Source organism: Erythranthe guttata, chromosome 7 (assembly GCF_056151865.1).
Source record: "Erythranthe guttata isolate IM_541 chromosome 7, IM_541, whole genome shotgun sequence".
NCBI lineage: Eukaryota > Viridiplantae > Streptophyta > Magnoliopsida > Lamiales > Phrymaceae > Erythranthe > Erythranthe guttata.
Window position 1 is genome coordinate 6,490,012 of NC_142539.1, and position 20,095 is coordinate 6,510,106.

Here is a 20,095-nt window from a genome sequence, read left to right on the forward strand (position 1 = left end):
GATTGTAAGTTTACCCCTGTAACAACTTACAACTGATATAGTCAAATTAACAAAATCGACTAAATTTTTATTTCTATGCTAAGTGTTTGCTTAGTCGAATAAGTTTTTTTAACTGATTAAGTGTTTTCTTCGTCGGTTATTATTTGCTACACATTTTTTAAGAGTTATTTGCATACACCCCCTTATAAAATGTCTAATTACCGGTTCGTGAACTCGATTAGATCGATTACCTCCGGCGTCGGCGGCTCTGACGACTGCAAATCCAATCTCCAATCTTTCAAAATCCTTCTGAGATGTTCTATCGACATCCACATTAAAACCAATCCCGAATTCTAGCAAAAATCTCCCCAAATTGGTAGCCTACTGTGGATGCTATTGTGGGTGCTATGGGCACCATCTCCGCCATCTACCATGGACGAAATTGTTGGCGGAAGTTAAACAATTGTTCGTCAGAACATGAAGATGGGGCAGCAATTGAAGCGGGTTCGAATCGGTTGCCGGAAAATTTTGACGTGTGGTTCTGACGGAACTCTGAGAAGAAGAATGTGGGTGCCGTTGTTGGGGAGGAAATCAAGAAAAGACTAGGGTTTTAAGAGTTTATAATTTTAAATTTGACCCAAACATTTGTATTATTAGCATTTAAGTTCAGTTGAGTTTATATTTATATAAAAAATAATTTCATATGGCATTTGAGACTTTTCATATCAAAAAACCATTAACATATCGCACCAACCGCGCATACATCACACGATTTGCTGGTAGGGGGCTGGTGGTTTTGGCTTCTTAACATAGGTGGGGTAAGTGTTAATTGTTTTTACACATGGACTTTTCTAGTAATTAGACTTATCACATCGTAGCGCTTGTTAAAACCTCCATTTTTAAACATAGCTGCAAAAATGAACATCAAACATTACAAATTTCCTACAAGTTCATCCAATCCACCCCCATTGCAATTGAAAATTGCATTCGTTCCCATCCCCAACCTCATTTATCGGGGTAAAGGAACTTTTGTCCATAAACTGGCTAACCATCCTAATAGCAAATGGAATATCAGGTCTAGTAATCATCCATCAGATATATCAACTTCCCAACAAGGTGTCAATACCATGTGATGTCGTATCACTCACCTTGGGTGTATTGGACGGGAAAATGTGATCTAGGTCACTGCGCGCGAAAATGTGATCTAGGTCAGGTAGGAGCCTGTCAGCAAGCTATGAGAAGCCAACTGATTCGTAAACTACAAAATAAGTGCACGTCAACTAAGCCAGAGGTGACTCAGACGAAAATCTCTCCAATGGTCAAGTCATGTATCTAGGCAAAACATAGGGTATGTCATACAAATTCTAGATAACTCGTCGTGTTAATAATCAAAGCGTACCTTTTACAATGATCGAGAGAGTGTATTTATAATTAGGTTGGTGGTAGAATCATAAGAGTCATAATTATAGTCTAACTCTAGAATATATTTCTAATTAAGGCTTGGAGCTTGTAATTGACTCAAAACCACTATCTTGACGGGCCCATACTATTAGTCACCTTTGTATTGGGCATTTTTTCTTGCCCAATGTAAAGTAATGAATTTTGTTGTTTGTATGTGTGAATTACGTATTAAAATAATTTTATTTTATTAAACTTTATAATATACTTTTTTCTTCTTCTTTAATATAGTAAATTATAATAATAGAAAATTGAACTTTATATTGTCACTCAAATGTGATATAGTATACCATTTTGGTCATAATATTTTTTTATATATAATAAAGAAAAACAATTTTACTAATTCAAGTTGAGTTGGAAATGAAACGCGTAGACTAATTGCTATGTGGTGTAAACAAATATCAAGCAAAATTCACATTGTATCATGTGGTGTGCGACATCCCTAAAAGCAACGAAAACTTCCTATAAAATTTCTTTTGAAGCAAGTTTTCATCTTTAATTTTACGGGAAATTACAGTCATTTCTGAGGTAATGTCAAATTACAAAAACTCCATATTATTTGGGTAAATTACAACCACCCTCCTTAATTATCTATTGTTAAATATACCAACTGAATAATGAGTTTTTTCGTAAAACAATTCATAGTTAATGGGTGATTGTAATTACCCAAACAATAGAGTATTTTTCGTAATTTAATCTTACCCAGTAGGTGGTCGGTTAGATATTCAACAAAAACACATGCCCACAAAATCAAAGTTAATTGGTTTACTTTTCAATGAGAACACAAAAGTCATTTGAATCATATGACTAACCAAATTTTTACACGTGACATAGCATTTGAAATTATAGTCCAAATGTTAATAAATAAAGAAACAATAGACTTTTACTTGGCCTAATTACAACAATAATTCATTAATATTGGTAGGGCTATATATAATATATGAGTTGGACAAAACTATTGCTAGTCATTCAACAATATGCTTTGAATTTCTTTGTGGGGTTGTAATCATTAAATATAGGGTAAATTACAAACACCCCCTAAGGTATGGTCAAATTACAAAAACACCCCTCTTGTTTGGATAATTACAACCACCCCCTCAACTCCTCAAATTTAGTGAAATCTTCGAGATTATATGGAATATTATCACTTTTGTACCCGTTTTATCCCATTAAAAATCTACATTATGAAGCAAGATGATCATAATATGTGATTTTTAGCTTGTATATATCAGTTTGTGGTGCATCGGAAACTGTATTTATACATAAAACGAGTACAAACTAGAGCACATTCCACATAATCTAGATGATTATGTTGAATTTGGCACCATAAGGGTGGAGGTGTAAGAAAAAATTATAGTTTAGGGTCGTAGATGTAATTATCTAAACAAGAGGGGGATTTTTGTAGTTTGACCATACCTCGGGGGGGTGTTTGTAATTTACCCTTAAATATAATTGCCTTTCACATCTTTGTTCCTTGGATTCTCCACAAAAGGCCGTAATCATATGGCAACACTTTCATGATAAAGTGTGATGTAGGTGATGTAATTATCTCACAGTCAAATAGTATTGGTTCTATCTACTTCATGTGACGTGTGAATCCGAATTCGAGGTCCAATTGATTGGTCTGTGACGTACGGTGAAATAGTTCATGCGAAATGCGTGGAAGTCAACAAAACAAGAGCCTGCACCAAAACAAAGAGCCGTGTAACGCGGGACCGTGTGTTCAACTGTTCCACTTTGGGTATCCAAAGATATTTGCAAAGGCATGTGTTATTGGATAGACTTTTTTAATATAATCTTATAATTATTTCAACAAAAAAAAATTATATCGGTCGAAATTGTTATTAAAGGAACATATTTGAAGTAGAAATGCAATATTATCATCTCATACCTATGCTGCAAGGACACGGATACGTGTACACGGCGATACGCGGATACGAACACGGTGATACGGCATTTTCAAAACATTAGGATACGGACATATGGGGATATGTGTAAAGTGTAAACATAAAAATTATAGGGGAATATTTATAAATTAGAAAAATATATGGGTACATTTATATACTGTAAAAAATATCTATAAGTGGCCAAATCGCATAAGAGAATCGCTCGCCCTTGCTGCTCGTATTCTTGGTCCGCGTCGTTGCTAGAGTTTTGGACTTTTGGGAGGACTCTCAAAGAAAACAGAGAAAATGTGTATTACAAAGAAAAGAAAATGCGTATTTTTTTTATTAGGGCTCTCTCTTAGTACATAAGAGCCGTGTCCCAACTTTTTTAAAATTACGGACCCTGCCCGATACGGGTGTCCTACTTAAGTGAAATTACGACACGGCCCGATACGGTTGTCCGAGCCGTATCCGGGCGTGTCCGAGTGTCCAGGTGTCAGATACGGGGACTCTTCACCGGGGGCGAGTCCGCCCCTATGGGACGGTGGACTCAAGTCCACCCTTAAATTACAAAAGTTTCCTTATATTATACATATATATTTATTAATTAGCTCACCCAAAATCCAAATTAATGCAAAAAAAAAAATCCTTTTTTTTTCCTTCATTTTTCCCCTATTTTCTGGTTTTGTCACAAAAAAGTTCTAAATTTTTTTCGGAGGCGCTGCCTCTGTATCCTAAAAATTTAAGCTCACCCTGTATCACATTCCTAGACTCGCCACTGCTCTTCACCTTCTAGAAGTGTCCGTGCAGTATAATCTCATACTATTAAATAAACTAGCATTTTTTCCCGTGCGATGCACGTAATATTATTTCAAAAGTGAAAAAATTAATCAATTTAATATATAATAAGAAAATATAGTATACTAACATAGTAAAATTTAATAATGTTGTATTATTCATATTACATATAACATTACTTTTTTTAAATCTGATATATTAAGATTTATAATCCAAATATATAGATTAAGATTTAACGAATCGAATTTCTATCTTTATCTCTTAAGATTTGAGATATATTGATGAAAAATAGGAGATTGATAATTGTTGAAAATTATAGTTAAAAAATTAGTTGACAAAAACTATTAAAAATAAATAGTTACAAAAGTACCATTAGATAGGATTTTTCGAGATTTAGTTTCAATTTTGATAATTGTTAAAAATTATAGTTAAAAATTAGTAGAGAAAAAATATTAAAAATATTTAATTATAGATACATTATTAGGGTTTTTTTAGGGTTGTCCATCATTTCTTTATTTTATATATAAGATTTAAAATGAAATTAAAATTAAAATTAAAATTTAAGCGGTTCGTGTCGTATTACTTGAACCAACCAACACAAAAAACAATGGTTTGAGCATAATTACAAGAAACAATTGAACTTGATTCGTGTAATTCATACAAACAACTGTTTTTATTTAATTAAACTTGACTCGTTTGTTAAATAAGTACCTATTCCATACAGGGGCGAGCTAAATTTCACACTAAAATTTATTAAATCCCACGCATAAATTAAAAAAAAAATCTCTCTCTACCTCTCTATGATGATTTATCCCAGTTACTCAAAATTCATTAATTTTTCATGTGAATAATCATAAAAAGGGAGTTCAATTTTATTTAGTATTTATTTAAATTCATATCGATTCGAATTTTTTCCTCAAATTCCAACTTTATTTTCATGTGAACACATGAAGATTTTTCTCAAATTCGAACTTGAAATGCTAGAGACGTTTTTAGTGTGTCACTTTGTGAAAAAAGTCAGCGAAAAAAAAGAAGGGTGTGGAAGAAAAGAGAAGATTTTAGAAAGATAAATATTTTCAATTGTGTACATAATTTGATAAAATTAATGTGAGATTTAGCATTTCAGTTCCATATAATATAATGGGATATCCAATATCTAAGAATCAAAATCAAAATCGTATCAAAATCATGAGATATAGTAATTTTGTTACCAAAACATTTGCAAACCCTAATAATTCTAGTAATAATGAATTTAAAAGGATTGAGACCATGAATAGATATATCTAATCGGATTTTTTTGTATTCCCTATTCCACCCTTGTAAATAATTGCACTTGCCAACTCCTTGTTTACCATTAAATTCCACGTCTAAAACCTGTCTATAATAGTCAACCCTTCAATAACTTAATTGTTCACACGTTTATCTATTTTGTTATTTTTAAATTCAATTTAATTTGTGGTACACCAATAAAAAAAAAAATCGATCATGGTTAATCATATATATGGTTGGGTTTATTTTTATGGATGACATAAATAAAAAAATCGCATATCTACATAAATAATTATCCATAAAATACATATATGTAGAGTGTGTGTTATTATGTGTAAATCTATAGCTTAGAATTACATATGTATTTTACCAGGTGTAGGTTTTACAAAGTCATGACAAATTCTAAATAGATCAAACACTCCCATATAGCTAACGAGTCGAATTTTTTGTCAATTAATTATTTTACGTTTTTTCCAATGTTACAAAATAAAATTTTATGTTTTGAATAAAATAGGGTACAAAACAAAATACATGTCTACCAACCAATTGAAAAGGGTTGTGTACTACTTCCTCCATTCCTTAATAATAGTCGTTTTTCTAATTTGCATAAATCTTAAAAACTCAATAAATATGTATTGATTTTAGGAAAATAGATATTGTTAGACCAAAATACCGTTATTTATTAATTAATGCAGAAAGAGTGTTGAAAAGTTATTTAATAAGGGCATAATTGAAAAAATATGTAATTAATGTAGTGTATGAATTCTAAAGTGACAGATAATATGAAACCAAACAAGTTCTTAAAAATAACAGATATTGTGGAGCAAATGGAGTTATGTAAAGGAAAAAAAAAAGGGACTTGCTATTTACGGTTTGAAAATTGCTATTTGCGGTTTATAACAAAAAACACTTTATCTCTCTAAAACCGCAAAACTTCCCAAAAAAATCCAAAATCCCCCAAAACGCATAAAAGCCGAACTTGGGCGCCCATTCATGCAGTGCACGCCCAAGTTGGGCGTGCAAGCTGCATTTGGGCGCCCGACTTGGGCGTCTAGTCCAATTTTTTTTTTTTTTTTAATTGAACGCCCTGGAACGGGTGTTCGTACACGCCTTGGGCGCCCATCTTGGGCGTTCCAACATGTTTTTGCGAAAAAAAAAACCCTACAAATCGATTTGTAGGGCTTTTTAACATGAAATTGGTTCCGTAATCGACCTACCCAATGCATATTACACATAAAATAGTCGAAATTACATCAAACAATCGAAGCCCAACCCTTCTTCAAGTTTGATTTTGAATTTTCGATTTTTTTTTTTTTTTTTTGCTATTTGTAGTTTGGGGGGTTTTTGGATTTTTTTTGGAAAGTTTTGGGGTCTTAGAGAGATAAAGTGTTTTTTGTTATAAAGCACAAATAACAATTTTCTAACAGTAAATAGCATTTCATACAAAAAAAAAAGATGAATTTGTTAACAAATTGGAAACAAAGAGGGTGGTGGGTACAAACAAACAAAGAAGAATTGTTAGAATAATCCACAGCAAGCGCATTGCACCTTACCGCAGAGAATAAAACCCGGTCAGTCAGCCATGCAATAGAAAAGTCTGGGACTCGTGATAACATGCGCACATGGTGCACTGTATTTCTCGCTATCGTTTTATCGCCCTGTCTCACACTGCCCTTCTCTCTCCCTCCCTCTCTCTTTCTCTCTCTAAAAGTCTTCCAATTTTCTCTCTCTAAACTGCCATTACTGAGTTTGATCCTCTTTTGTCCTTCAAACACTAACAGTGATTTTTTTTCCCAGAGATTATGGATAGTCACGGTCACAAAACGGCCGCCACTTCAACAGGTATTTTTCAATTTTCTTCTTCCTTTTTTTTTATTTTTATTTTTATTTTTTATTTTAAAAGAAAATGTAGTTGCTTATGCTTCCTTGGATTCAATCTGCTGTAGTTTCTTCATTTTTTTCTATTTGTTTTGTCAAGATTTCATTTGGGTTTTTCCCCCTTTTTTCGTTGCTTATCAAAATTTGTTGCCATTCAGTAATATTATCAAACACATAATAGGCACAAAACTATCGCACATTGATAACTAACGATTTCTATGTGGACGAAGTCTTGCCATTTTCTTACACCAATTTTGAATATTCTGTCTCTATACGTGTAATCTAATGATTTGTATGTGAAAATACTTTTGTGCATTATTGTTTTTAATTTACTAAAATAAAACCCTTTTCATTTAATTGATCAATTTCTCCTTCTTTTTATGCAATTGTGCAATTCAATTTTTTTTTTTTTTTTTTTTTTTTTTTTTGTGCATTATTGTTTTAAATTTACTAGAATAAAACCCTTTTCATTTAATTGATCAATTTCTCCTTCTTTTTATGTAATTGTGCAATTCACAATTTATTTTATTTTATTTTTGGATTGGATTGATTCTTGAAGGGCACGAGGTGCACATATGCAGTAGATGTAAATGGCCATTTCCAAACCCACACCCAAGTGCTAAACACAGAAGAGCACACAAAAGGGTTTGTGGTACAGTTGAAGGCTATAAATTAATTCATTCTGAAGAAGAACACGATCGCCATCTGTCTATTTCCGACGACGAACATGCCTCCGACAGCGAAAACCATACCCCTAGTGAGAAGAACAATCCTTTCATATTTGACTAAAACATAAAATTCGCGCATTTTTTCCCGACTTAACTTTCGATGGAATTTTTCGTTTAATGAAGGTCCTAATCTTGTGAAGAAAAAAGCCGAGGATTTTGCTAGTGGTGAAGGAGCAGGTGCAAAGTCGAATAGGTCAGAAGATGATGTTTTTTCTGATGCAGTTACCGAGTTTTCGGATAGTGGAATTAGTCCAAGTTTGGTGGAGCGGTTGGTAATGGAGGAAAAGCCTTTGGAGGATGATGATCCTATCAAAACTGCCGGTAAGTATTTAAAGGGTTATATAATTAACACGTTCGAAAGTAGAAATTCAGTTTTCAGCCTTTTGTTTTGTCCTTTTTTTCGTATAATATTGTTTTCTTGAAAATATGGTCGGTGATACAAAGAAACGGAAATGGATATTATGTACATGAATGTAGGCCTAAATGCCTAAGTTTAAGTGAAGATGCAAATCTGATTGATAAAAATAATTTTGGAAGTCGATTCTTTCGATTCTTTTTTTTTTAATCTGAAATTGGTGGGAGTATATCTTTTATGTACCAAGTATATGTATATCTTCATGTTTTATCGAACCGTTTGCGAAGAGAGGCCATTTGTTTCGTATTGTATTTCTCTGTGTTTGTATCTAAATTAAGCATAGCATTGTGATAGTAAAGCTCTCTGGCTCAGAAAGTTGTTGTTCTGCTGAATTCAATTACATCTTGCCTGTAAGAGGCCGTCGTCTTAAACAAAATTCTTTCGTTCATGCTTTTCGTTTTCTGCTTTTATTAGTAGTAGATTTTTAATTTTATTTTGTGATACCTATTCTTATTTTTTTCTTCTTCTTGTGATTCTTTATAACAGATGTATTTAAACAGCTTATTTTACGCGTCTTATATGTTTATTTAAATCCCTTGAATCTTCAGAGAAACCAGATATAACTGAACAAGTCAATGATCCGACGAGGATTGTGGAAATGAATTTACAGCCCGACATTATCAAATCTGACGTTTCAAGGGAAATAGCTGTAGAAACTCAAAGTGTAAATGAATCTGATATTCAAAAGGAAGAAGATAAGTTGGCTTCGATAACTTTGGAATCTGAAAAAGGTGAAGTTGTTTCAGTTTCAGAACCTGCATTAACTGCAGTGGTCCAACATGAAAGTTTAGATGCTCTGGTAACGCCAAAAAGTATTCCCACCGAAACTGTTTGTGAAAATGCTCCTTTGGAGGTAAAACAAGTTTCTGTCGACGAAGATAAAACTACAATTGAATTCAAGAAAGATGTTGATCGTGTCGAAGAAAAGCCTAACAGTGTGATTCTGGAAACTGCCAATGAAAATGGTGAAGCAGGGGGTTCAGCTGTGGTTAGCGATGCAAAAATTTCACAAGAATTGTCGAAAACTGAATCGAGTGATGATGTTCTCGAGAAACCCGTTGAAGTGCTCGTGCAGTCACAGGTAATATTAGAAGTGCCTAAGAATATTCACGTGACCGAATTAAAGGAGGATAATAATACTGAGGTTGTAATAGTATCGGAGAAAACTCTCGACCAGCCAATCGTAAAAGACGAAGCTCTACCCGAGAAGCAATGTTCGAACGAAACTTCACTTGATGTTGAGGAGAGTGTCGACAAATTAAATGTTGAAAATGTTGATTACAAGAACGTGCAAGATAAAGTCGATGAAATTGAAGGCAACTGTGGTTCAGTTTCAGGTAAAACTCTATTTATTTATCAAGAACTCAATTATTTCAAGATTTTATTAAGTATTTCGTCACTCTATTTATTTATTTATTTATTATTATATTTTTTTTGAACAGCGCCATTACAATCCAATACGGGTGTCGCTGAAACAAACCCCCCATCGCCAGATACATTAATAATAGAAACCAACTCGGGAAAGCCAAAAACCGAGGTTGAAACATTTGAGCCGCCTTCATTTATGACTCTGGTACAATCCGGCAATCAAGACAAGGCTGATGAGAAAGAAGGATGGTTCCCTTCTCTGACAAACGCGTCGAAGGAATCTGAAGGCAGAAAGAAAAACGAGGAAATAATAGCCAAAGTAACGAACTCGAGCCCAATGAAGCAGCGTCATGGTTCTCTCAAAACTCTACTCGATGAAGTCAACTCGCCAATCAAAAAACAAGTTCCTGATTTTGATGACGATGCTAATCAGAAAAACGGGACTGAAAAACCAAACAGAGAAGAAGTTAATGGCAACAATAAACACGTGGAGGAATGGGATTCGCCTGCAAAATACCCTATCGAGATCAAGAAAGAGAAGAAAACGAAGAAGGGGAAGCCGTTTTGGGTTCCGTTTATGTGCTGCTCTTCTGCAGCAAGTAGGGAAGTTTAACGGGATTCGTCTGCATTGTTTGTGGTGAAAGATTCGAGTGATGTTTATTCGTTTGCGTGAGTTGTTAATTTTTGTGTGGTATATAAAATGTTTATTAATGAGTGGGATTCATTCATTTTCTTTTCAGCTTACATTTTGCTGTGCGTTTTCATTAATAAGATGTATATGTTGAACAAGATATATATATGATTCATGTATGGATGGATGAACTACTTAATTTTCATGTACAAGTTTTGCTTATTAAATGATTAATTAGCTGGTGATATAATTCATGAATATATTTTTTTTTCTTTTTTTTTTTTTTTCTTTTTTTTCTTTTTGGCAAGATGCTGAAAGTGTTCGTTAGGATATTTTCTCTGTTTTCTGAAAATCCTACTTGGCATGTTTGTTTGTTTTGGACAGTGTTCTAAAAATCGGCCGAGGCGGCCGATTAATCGGTCTCCGAGGCGGAGGCGGTAAAAAACCTTTACAATTTTAGCGTAATGGTTTGAAAAATCGTTTTTTTGCCTGTGAAGCGGTTTTAAGCGGTACGAGGCGGTCAAACCTTTATGGCGGGTCAAACTTCGGAGGCAAAAATCGACCAAAAATCGGTCAAAAATCATTTTTTTTTTTAATTCAAAATAAAAGTTGGGATTTTAATAAACAAAATATGAGTTTATGTTTTATTTTGTTTATGTTAACTCTTATTGTTAAAGAACTAATGATGTATGCTAGGAATGTTCAAGAATAAATGTAAATTAAAAAAAATAACTTTTTATTTATATTTTATAATGATATTTATGTATTATGATCTTATTATTATTAAACTTTTATTATTTATTAGCATATATACATGATGGAGATATTTAAATATCTTTTTATATATGTTTTGAGTATTTATAAATAATATCTAGAAATATAGTATATTAAATTTTAAAAACCGATTTATTTCCGATTTATCACCGATTAATCCCCGTTACACTGATTAATTGTGAGTCGGTCCCTGACCGCCTCCGACCTAATTACCGCTTTTTACGACCTTGATTTTTGAGGAAGTAGTTTGAATTACATGCTGAAATTGTATCTCTTGATAGGCCAAAAAGAAAAGGATGGTTAAATACACACCTTGAGCTATTTCAGATAACACCTCAATATTTTCATCAATAATTTAATAGGAACAAGTCCAAACTATTTTGTACCATTTGAGATAAACTTACACTCCTTTCACTTTTTTTCTAATTCCTAATTTACCCTTCCATTATATTATTCCCACTTCTTCCATCCTCATTTCTCATTTCTTTTTCTTTTTTAAATTAATTTTTGTTTTCTATTCTTTTTTATTTTATTTTCTATTTTTTAATTTTTTTTGCTGTCAGGTGTATTAATCGACTATCAACTTAAGACATAGTCGATTAAAAAACTGACTACTCAAATCGTGGTTCAATAATGGAATTGACTACAAAAGTAAAACAAACGACTATAATGCCATCAATGAAACCCAAATGATTCAACAAAAAGAATCCAAACAATACCCAACCGAAATGAAAAATAAAAACAACTAATAAAAAAAAAAAAAGAAAATCAACTATCTTTACAAAAAACAAAATATATAAAATTGTAATTGATCTATACAAATGTGACGATGGATTGATAATGACAAAACAATAATGCACCATCCGTATGCCCCCAAGTCCATCTACCACTAGGCTAAAATGCATTTCAGGCGACTTTTTTATTGCGACGAAAAAATATTTGTCGCACGATTTGCGACTATTGTGTAGAAATTCGTCGCAAATAATTGGAAATAATAAATTTATAAGAATTATTGCGACGATAAATAATTTTGTCGCAACGTTTTGTCGCAAAATTAAGTTCTAAAATTTCCGTTCAATTGTTGCGACGAAAAATCTATTATCGTCGCAAACGTGCGTCGATAATATACCAATATGTCGCAATGGAAAATAAAAATTAATTTTTTTTTAATAAATTTATATTGCGACGTTTTTAATATAAATGTCGCAAGTGGAATCGGGATTTTGCGACATTATTTTCGAAATTTTATTTTAAAGTCGCAAATTTAAGATAAAAATCGCAAATTTAATTAAAGCTTGCGACGTTTGTAATTTAAAGTCGCAATTTATTAATTAAAAAAAACCCTTATGCCCTAATTCTCTCCTATCTTCTTTACCCATCTCTCTCTCTCTCGCCACTTTCTCGCAGCCCTCTGCCAACGATTGCCGACACCAGCGACGACCTTCGCCATCCCCATCTCCGCCCTTCTCCCCGACGCACCAAGAGCCCACACCAACGACACCTCCGCCCTTCGCCGACCCCCCATCCGCCCTTCGCCGATGCACTAGGAGCCCACACCAACGCCACCTCATCCCTTCGCCAACGCCATCTCCGCCGTCGCACCTCCATCCACGCCCACACCGAATTATTGAAACTTGAAGCCTGCTAATCAATTGGTATGGTCTTACTACCCCCTTTTTTTATTTTTCTTATTTTGTTTTTCAAATACTTAAATTTGGGGTTTTCATTTTTTTTTCCCAAAATGAATCTATTGTGGCTTACTGTTGCAAAGACCAACTATTTTAATTTATGGTTATCTACTGTTGTTCTTAATTTAATATTTTTTTTTTTTTTTTTTTGTCTTATTTTTTAGAATGTGTTTTACTGATATTTGATCAATGGATATGGTTTGTTAGTTGGATTAAAATCTTATATGACAAACTTGTAAATTTTTTCCCTTTTCCCATACTAGTAGTTCGATTGGAATTTCTGACCGTTCACCACCGCGACGGAGAGATGCTACCTCCACCAGATTTCTCCTTCGCCGTCACCACCAGCTTTTGCCGCCGCTACCACAAGGTTCCATCGCCGCTGGCCCCGAATTTCACGACCGCGGAAAACTATTAAACAAGTACGGAATTCATGCTCTATTAAATCGATTTTAGATTCATACCTGTCTTTTTCTTCAATCTGATTTTGCTAAAATTGGGATTTTCAATTTAAAATTAGAAAAGTAACAATATTATAAATATTTAAAATAAATTTAATAAGAGCACAAATCTAGTAGTGATTTTGGTTTTTTTGTTTTTCTGTACTGATATATCAACTCAAAAATGCAGTTAGCCTTGTATCACTAGATTGTTAGAACTTCTATTTTGGGTGTAAAATTAAACCATGCTTTTCAGTGGGGGCAATGACCCCTACTTGTTTATTAGTTTCAATAATTAAGTGCAAAAGAATGGTCATGGAAAGTGTCGAGTGAAGTGCTAAAGAATCTGTATGAGTAAAGTGCTAAAGAATCTATTTATTGCAGGCTTAATTAGGAAGACGATCTTTTTATCTTCTCTTGATGGTTTACCTGTGATTGTTTCTTTTTTTAGAATGGATTGACTCGCAAAAAATCAAATGTAAACTAGGGAAACATTACCCCTTGATCTTGCAAGCCTAAGTCCTGCTATATTGGTAATTCGTCCACAAAAGGTTTTATCTTTTATGTTTTGTTTCTCATGAAACAATTCTATTTTTTGTATCTAATATGTTTTTCCTTTTCCCTTTGTGTAATTACTAATTATCATATTCTTGAATCTTGGTTTTCTTCCTTATACTGTTTGCATCAATTAGATAATATAAAAGCTCATGCTTGTTTTATTATTTTTTAAACATATATCAAGGAAAAAAAATATATAATAACATGAAATTCTAATCTTCAGCAGATTTTAAACTTTAGCATGTTAACAACATCGAGGTATCACTATCTTATCTAAAGATTTCAAGTTCCGTTCAAGGGATTTCGGACATAACAATGGGAGAAAAACTATTGCATCAGTTTTATATGCCGGTGCAGCCAATGTAAGTTCGTTGATTATTAATTATCATGTCTAAAGGTCCGTGGTTATTAATGAAGATTGTATTGATACAAACATGTGAGTAGAAAAACTCATGGTTGGTTTAAGGTTGATTTTATTTAGGCAAATAAAAGAAAACCAATAAACAAAATCCAAAAATGAATTAAAATGTAGTGGATTAACCTTGATCGACTACTGAACATAGTCGATTAAGGATCCAATCTGCGCTAACTTCCTCCATCTACACCCTCCAATCTACCAAAAAAAAAACCCTAGATCGGGACTCCATCGACACCCCACCATCGGCACATCACACCATCACACCCCCACCATCACCGCTTAGCCAGTGTCGGCACCGCCCTTTGCGATCGCGTATCTCTGTCGACCACCTCCCCTACGGTCTCTTCTTCATCTCTCCTGTAGCTTTTCTTATCCTACATAGCCACCATCATTTTTAGTTTTAGCAGCGACGAGACGTGCTCTCCGACAATGGCGACGATTCTTTGAGATGCATAGGAGGATTCCTTCAACATCCACGACGGCGCGTCGAGGCTGTTACGTTGTCGGAGAAAAAAGAGAGGAAAAAAAAAGAAAAAAATAGAGAAGAGAGAAGAAAGAAACGAGAAAAGAGAATGAGATGAAAACAATTGAGATTAGGGTTTTGAAAGAGTACATTGGACATTTAATGGTAGTTTTGAAATTATGAAAATAGCATTTGAGTGAAAATTTAGCTAAAGAGTTTTTCTTTAATTATTTTTGGGAGGGGGATTTTTCTTAGGGTTGATTAGGGAGATCCCCTCAAATTACATTTGCACATAATGTCAACTCACTTCATATTTACTCTTTATTAATACCCCTCATTTGATATTTAAGTTTATCATAAATCTTTTATTATCTATTATACCCATTATACCCTTTTGATTGCTCCACCACAAACCATATTCCTTCAAACACATCGACAGTCACTATATTGCTCTCTTTCTTCTCTTTTTTGTGGCAAAATGACGACCTTCTCTCTTCTCTGGTGAAACGATGACAAGTCTGCAACCTGATGACCTTCTCTCTTCTCTGGCGAAACGATGACAAGTCTGCAACCTGCTGCACTCTTCTTCCACAAGGTGCTTTCTGATGGTGGAAATTGGGCGGTCTCCTTCTTCCGACACCGTGGCTAACACTTTTCCCCTCTCTTCTCCGTCTATCCACTTCGACGTTCCTCGATTATGGCAATGACGAGATGATGTGGGCAAAAATCTCACGCGGATGAGGTGGTACAATGCGATTGACGATGGTTTAGGTTGTTTTTTCATGGGGGATGTTAGGATTTTTGAGCGGCAGCTCTAGCTTTTTGGCTTCGGATTGTGATTTAGGTTTTGGTTGCATTGGAGTTTGGTGGCGGCACTAGTTTTCACACGTCGAGGCTAGGGTTTGGTATTTTTGTTGAGATCCAAGGTTTGGTGCTGCTGGACGAATTTGTAGTTGGTTTAGTATTTTCGCAGTTGGTTTATGTCTGTAGTTGGTTGTTTTCATAGTTGTTTTCAATTACATTCTAAAATTACAGTCATTTTTGTCAAAATTTGCAGTTGTTTTTGCGTGGCGGCGTTATGGTTTGCAAGAATTGATATTTTTAGTAGTGGTTTGGTTAGCGTTTGTAGTTGATTTTGATAACTAGTAGTTGATTTCGATAATTAGTAGTTGGTTTCGGTGATTTTGTAGTTGATTTCGCTAGTTTTGTAGTATATTTCGATAATGTTGTAGTCGATTTTGATATATTATAGTTGGTTTTGATGATATTTGTAATTGTTTTTCGATAAATTGTGGTGGATTACTATAAATTTTAGTTGCTTGTTAAAATTTGTAGTTGGATTGATGTGTTTTTACAGTTGATTATAATTGTAGTAAATAAAGAAAAAAAAAATTGTAGTTGATTATTGTAATTTGTAGCTGTTTACTATGTGGTAATTCTGTCAGGAAAATAAGACGAATTTATTAAAAAAAATTATATATATATAAAAAATAATTTACTAAAATTATTAAAAAAAATATTGCAAAAAAGATATATCAAAAAAATTAAAAAAAAAATAGAAACTAGAAGAATATTTAGATAGTGGGTAAGAAAGGTGAATAATTGGAATAATGTAATCGCAAAATGGGATTATGAGAAGTTAAGGGAGTCTCTCGAATACAAAAAACAAAGTAAGTCTAGTACTATTTAAAAAAATAAAAATGAGAAGGTCTCACTAATAACCCTTTTCCTTAACTATATTTCTTAGATGGAGATCATATATATTTTTTCTAAAACGACATATCACTTCATCAAGAACTTATTTAAAAAAAAATAAAACAAATTTTAGAGCTTATGAAGCTATCAAAAAATTTATAAGATAATTTGAAAAACTTATGAACTTAGCCAAACACCATCTTAATCTACTTATTTCTTATGCACTTCTTTTTTTCACTCTATATAAATTTGTCTTATATATAAAAGTAATAAATGTTAGGGCAACTTCAGAAATCCAATAACATCTTTGTAATTATTTTATTATTCGTTTGTTTACTAATTTTGACCAACATAAAATTCATTATCATAATATGAAATGAAGGTATCCCCTATTAATACAATCTTTCCTAAAATTTGAGATATTTAATTTTTGAATTTTTAATATTATTGTTCATATTTGTATAATAATAATAATAATAATAATAATAATAATAATAATAATAATAATAATAATAATAATAATAATAATAATAATAATAATAATAATAAATAAATAAATAAATAAATAAATAAATAAATAAATAAATAAATAAATAAGCAAAACTCACCAGCGAACTCATGAGCTCTTGAACTCTTATAAATGGAGCACAATTTTTCCTATTACAATTGTTATTGTATTGTATTAAATAATAATAATTATTTTCAATTTGAAACGACGCATGGGGAGAAATACTAATACATTTAATACTGAATTGTTTTTCAGAAAATAAAGTAACTTAGAAATGGACAGAATAACTAACATTTTATTGAACAATATGCCATATCACGATGCAAACAATCGTAATTAAGATTAACATGCAACAACGATAACTATTTATGCACCAACAACTAAGAAAAAAACCTACAATTGATCAAGAACTAGCTCATAGATTGAGATCCCAACTGCCGATTTTCCGATTGGAGTTTGAGTTGAAGCCAATTGGTTGTGGTGGCGATGCAGGTGCAGGTGCAGGTGCGGGAGTAGGTGGGGGTCGTTGCTTGTGCTTTGAGTAGTGAAGGCCGACGACGATTTTATTATGAAACGCACGCGGTGGCTCTGGTTCTCCGGCAATGCCGTGATATTTTGAACCAATTAGATCACCGTTAATGCAATTAGGAATTGCTAAAACCATTATTAATCCAATGAATAACACTAACAAGTTTGCACTAGACATGACTATTATATGTATTGAATTATTAGTCTGTAGATTGTAGATGTAGTTGTGAAATGAAATGAAGACGAGCTTTTCTTTTATATAAGAATGAGACCATAAATTTGAGTACAAGTGTCAATATAATTTTTCTGCATGTTAAACACATATTCGATTTTCATACAAGGTTAGGTGTGATTACCTCTTTAGTTTTGGTTGGTTTACCGCTGGTAATCCACCTGCCATCAAATTTAAGGCAATATTGCCCTTCTTAATTAATTTTTTTATGAAAATAAATGCTATTTTAGGACATTTCTCACTCTCTCGTAAAAATTTAAAGTTTTACTTATACTCGAAAGGGGTATTTACAAATAAGCCCATCAATGAGTACTTATTTATAAAGAGATCAAGACAAAAAACTCATTTACCAATAAGTCCACACATGGTCCAGATTTTTGTAAAGGACTAAAATAACCCCTCATACTTTAATATGCTACAATTTCATCATTAACTTTATTTAACCTCAATTTGACCCCAAATTTCACAAATTATTCAATTTTGACCCAAAACTTTTTTTTTTCAAAATTTTTTTTTCCCACCGGATTCCGGCGGTCAACGCCGGTCTCCGGTGCTGACTTTTCAAAATTTTTTTTTCCTTCCGGATTTTTTCGCCGGTTTCTGGCGTTGACCTGCGGTCAACGCCGGTCTCCGGCGTTGACTTTTTTGATTTTTTTTTTTCTTTTTTTTTTCTTCTTTTCTTTCTTTCTATAACCTTTTTCTCGTTTAAACAGCAATATTGCTGTGATTGACAGTAATATTAACTATATTACTGTTAAACACAGTAAAATTAAACTAAACTACTGTTTAACACAGTACTATTGCTATATTAATCTCTAGTACAGTAATATTAACACAACAAAACTCATTATTATTGTGTAATAGAGTAATATTACTATGTTGACCGTTCAACAAATGTAAACATAATAAAAAACCAAAAGAATTAATATTACTGTGAGTGGCAGTAATATTACTATAACAACATAATATTACCGTCAACCACAGTAATATTACAATAATAAACAGTAATATTATTACGTTACTCCATGAATAACACAAACAAACAAAAAATCCAAACAAAATAATAATATTGATGTGGTTGACAGCAATATTACTATAACAACAGTAATATTACCGTCAACCACAGTAATATTATTGTGTTTACAGTAATATTACAATAATAGACAGTAATATTATTACGTTACTCCGTGAATAACTTAAATAAAACAAAAAACCCAAAAAAATAATAATATTGATATTGTTGACAGTAATATTATTGTGTTTACAGTTATTTTACTGTCAACGACAGTAATATAATTACGTTTACTTGTCAACAAATAAAAAAAAAAATATAATAATAATAATAATAATAATAATAATAATAATAATAATAATAATAATAATAATAATAATAATAATAATAATAATAATAATAATAATAATAATAATAATAATAATAATAATAATAATAATAATAATAATAATAATATTACATTAATTTACTGTCAACGGCAACACAATTACATAAATGTATTGTCAACGGCAGTACAATTACGTTAATTTACTGTCATTGACTGTATAATTATGTTAATTTACTGTCAGTCACAGCACAATTACAGTCAACGTTTAGCGGCGGACGTAAAAAAAAAAACAAACAAAAAAAAAACTCAAAAAAACACTAAAAAAAGTCAACGCGCGGAGACCGCCGGAAAAATCCAGAAGAAAGAAAAGAAAAAAGCAAAAAAAAAGTCAACGCCGGAAACCGGCGAAAAAATCCGAAAGAAAAAAAAAACAAAAAAAAATATTTGAAAAGTCAACGCCGGAATCCGGCGGCAAAAATTTTTTTTTAAAAAAAAAATGTTTGTGAAATTTTTTTTTTTGGGTCAAAATTGAATAATTTGTGAAATTTGGGGTCAAATTGAGATTAAATTAAGTTAAAGGATGAAATTGAAGCATATTAAAGTATGCTCCAAAAAAAAGTCAAAATTGAATTTTTGTGGTCAAAATTGGATTTTTGTGGACAAAATTGATTAAATTGGGGTTACAGTTAAGAATTGGGTATAAATGGTTGAGTGTAATATTGGGATATACATGAGTGTTTCCTTTATTTATAATAAATATTAAAGAGATGGTCTTATTGGTGAAAGAGATATAGCCCCTAAACCTAGAATAATAAACATGCTTGGTTAGGGACTTTATCACAAAAACCCCTACTCGAAAAGTTGTGTGAATTACAATGTAATCTCTATTCCAATTGGGTGATAAAAATTAAATAGGAAAACTAGGTAATAGTCTCTAGAGAGGATTGTAATTAAGGATATTATTTTTCTTAGATGTACATCCAAAACTTTTATAATATTTAATTGGGTAAACAACACTTAACCCCTTGTGGTTCGAACATT

At 32.4% G+C, this 20,095-nt stretch overlaps 1 protein-coding gene and 1 long non-coding RNA gene across 2 annotated transcripts; both read left to right on the plus strand.

Annotated features, from left to right (window-relative positions):
* The first annotated feature begins 6,985 nt into the window (after positions 1-6,985).
* On the plus strand, positions 6,986-10,637 carry LOC105956249 (Pentatricopeptide repeat (PPR) superfamily protein). The gene is made up of 5 exons (XM_012980095.2): positions 6,986-7,232; positions 7,828-8,025; positions 8,120-8,317; positions 8,960-9,748; positions 9,854-10,637. The coding sequence occupies exons 1-5, from the start codon at positions 7,193-7,195 to the stop codon at positions 10,390-10,392; spliced, it is 1,764 nt and encodes a 587-aa protein (XP_012835549.2). The 5' UTR covers positions 6,986-7,192; the 3' UTR covers positions 10,393-10,637.
* Positions 10,638-12,514: 1,877 nt separating this feature from the next.
* LOC148769091 (uncharacterized) lies at positions 12,515-14,344 on the plus strand. Its single transcript, XR_016032175.1, has 3 exons — positions 12,515-12,839; positions 13,139-13,845; positions 14,097-14,344. It is a non-coding gene; the product is annotated as an uncharacterized LOC148769091 (long non-coding RNA).
* Positions 14,345-20,095: the final 5,751 nt, after the last annotated feature.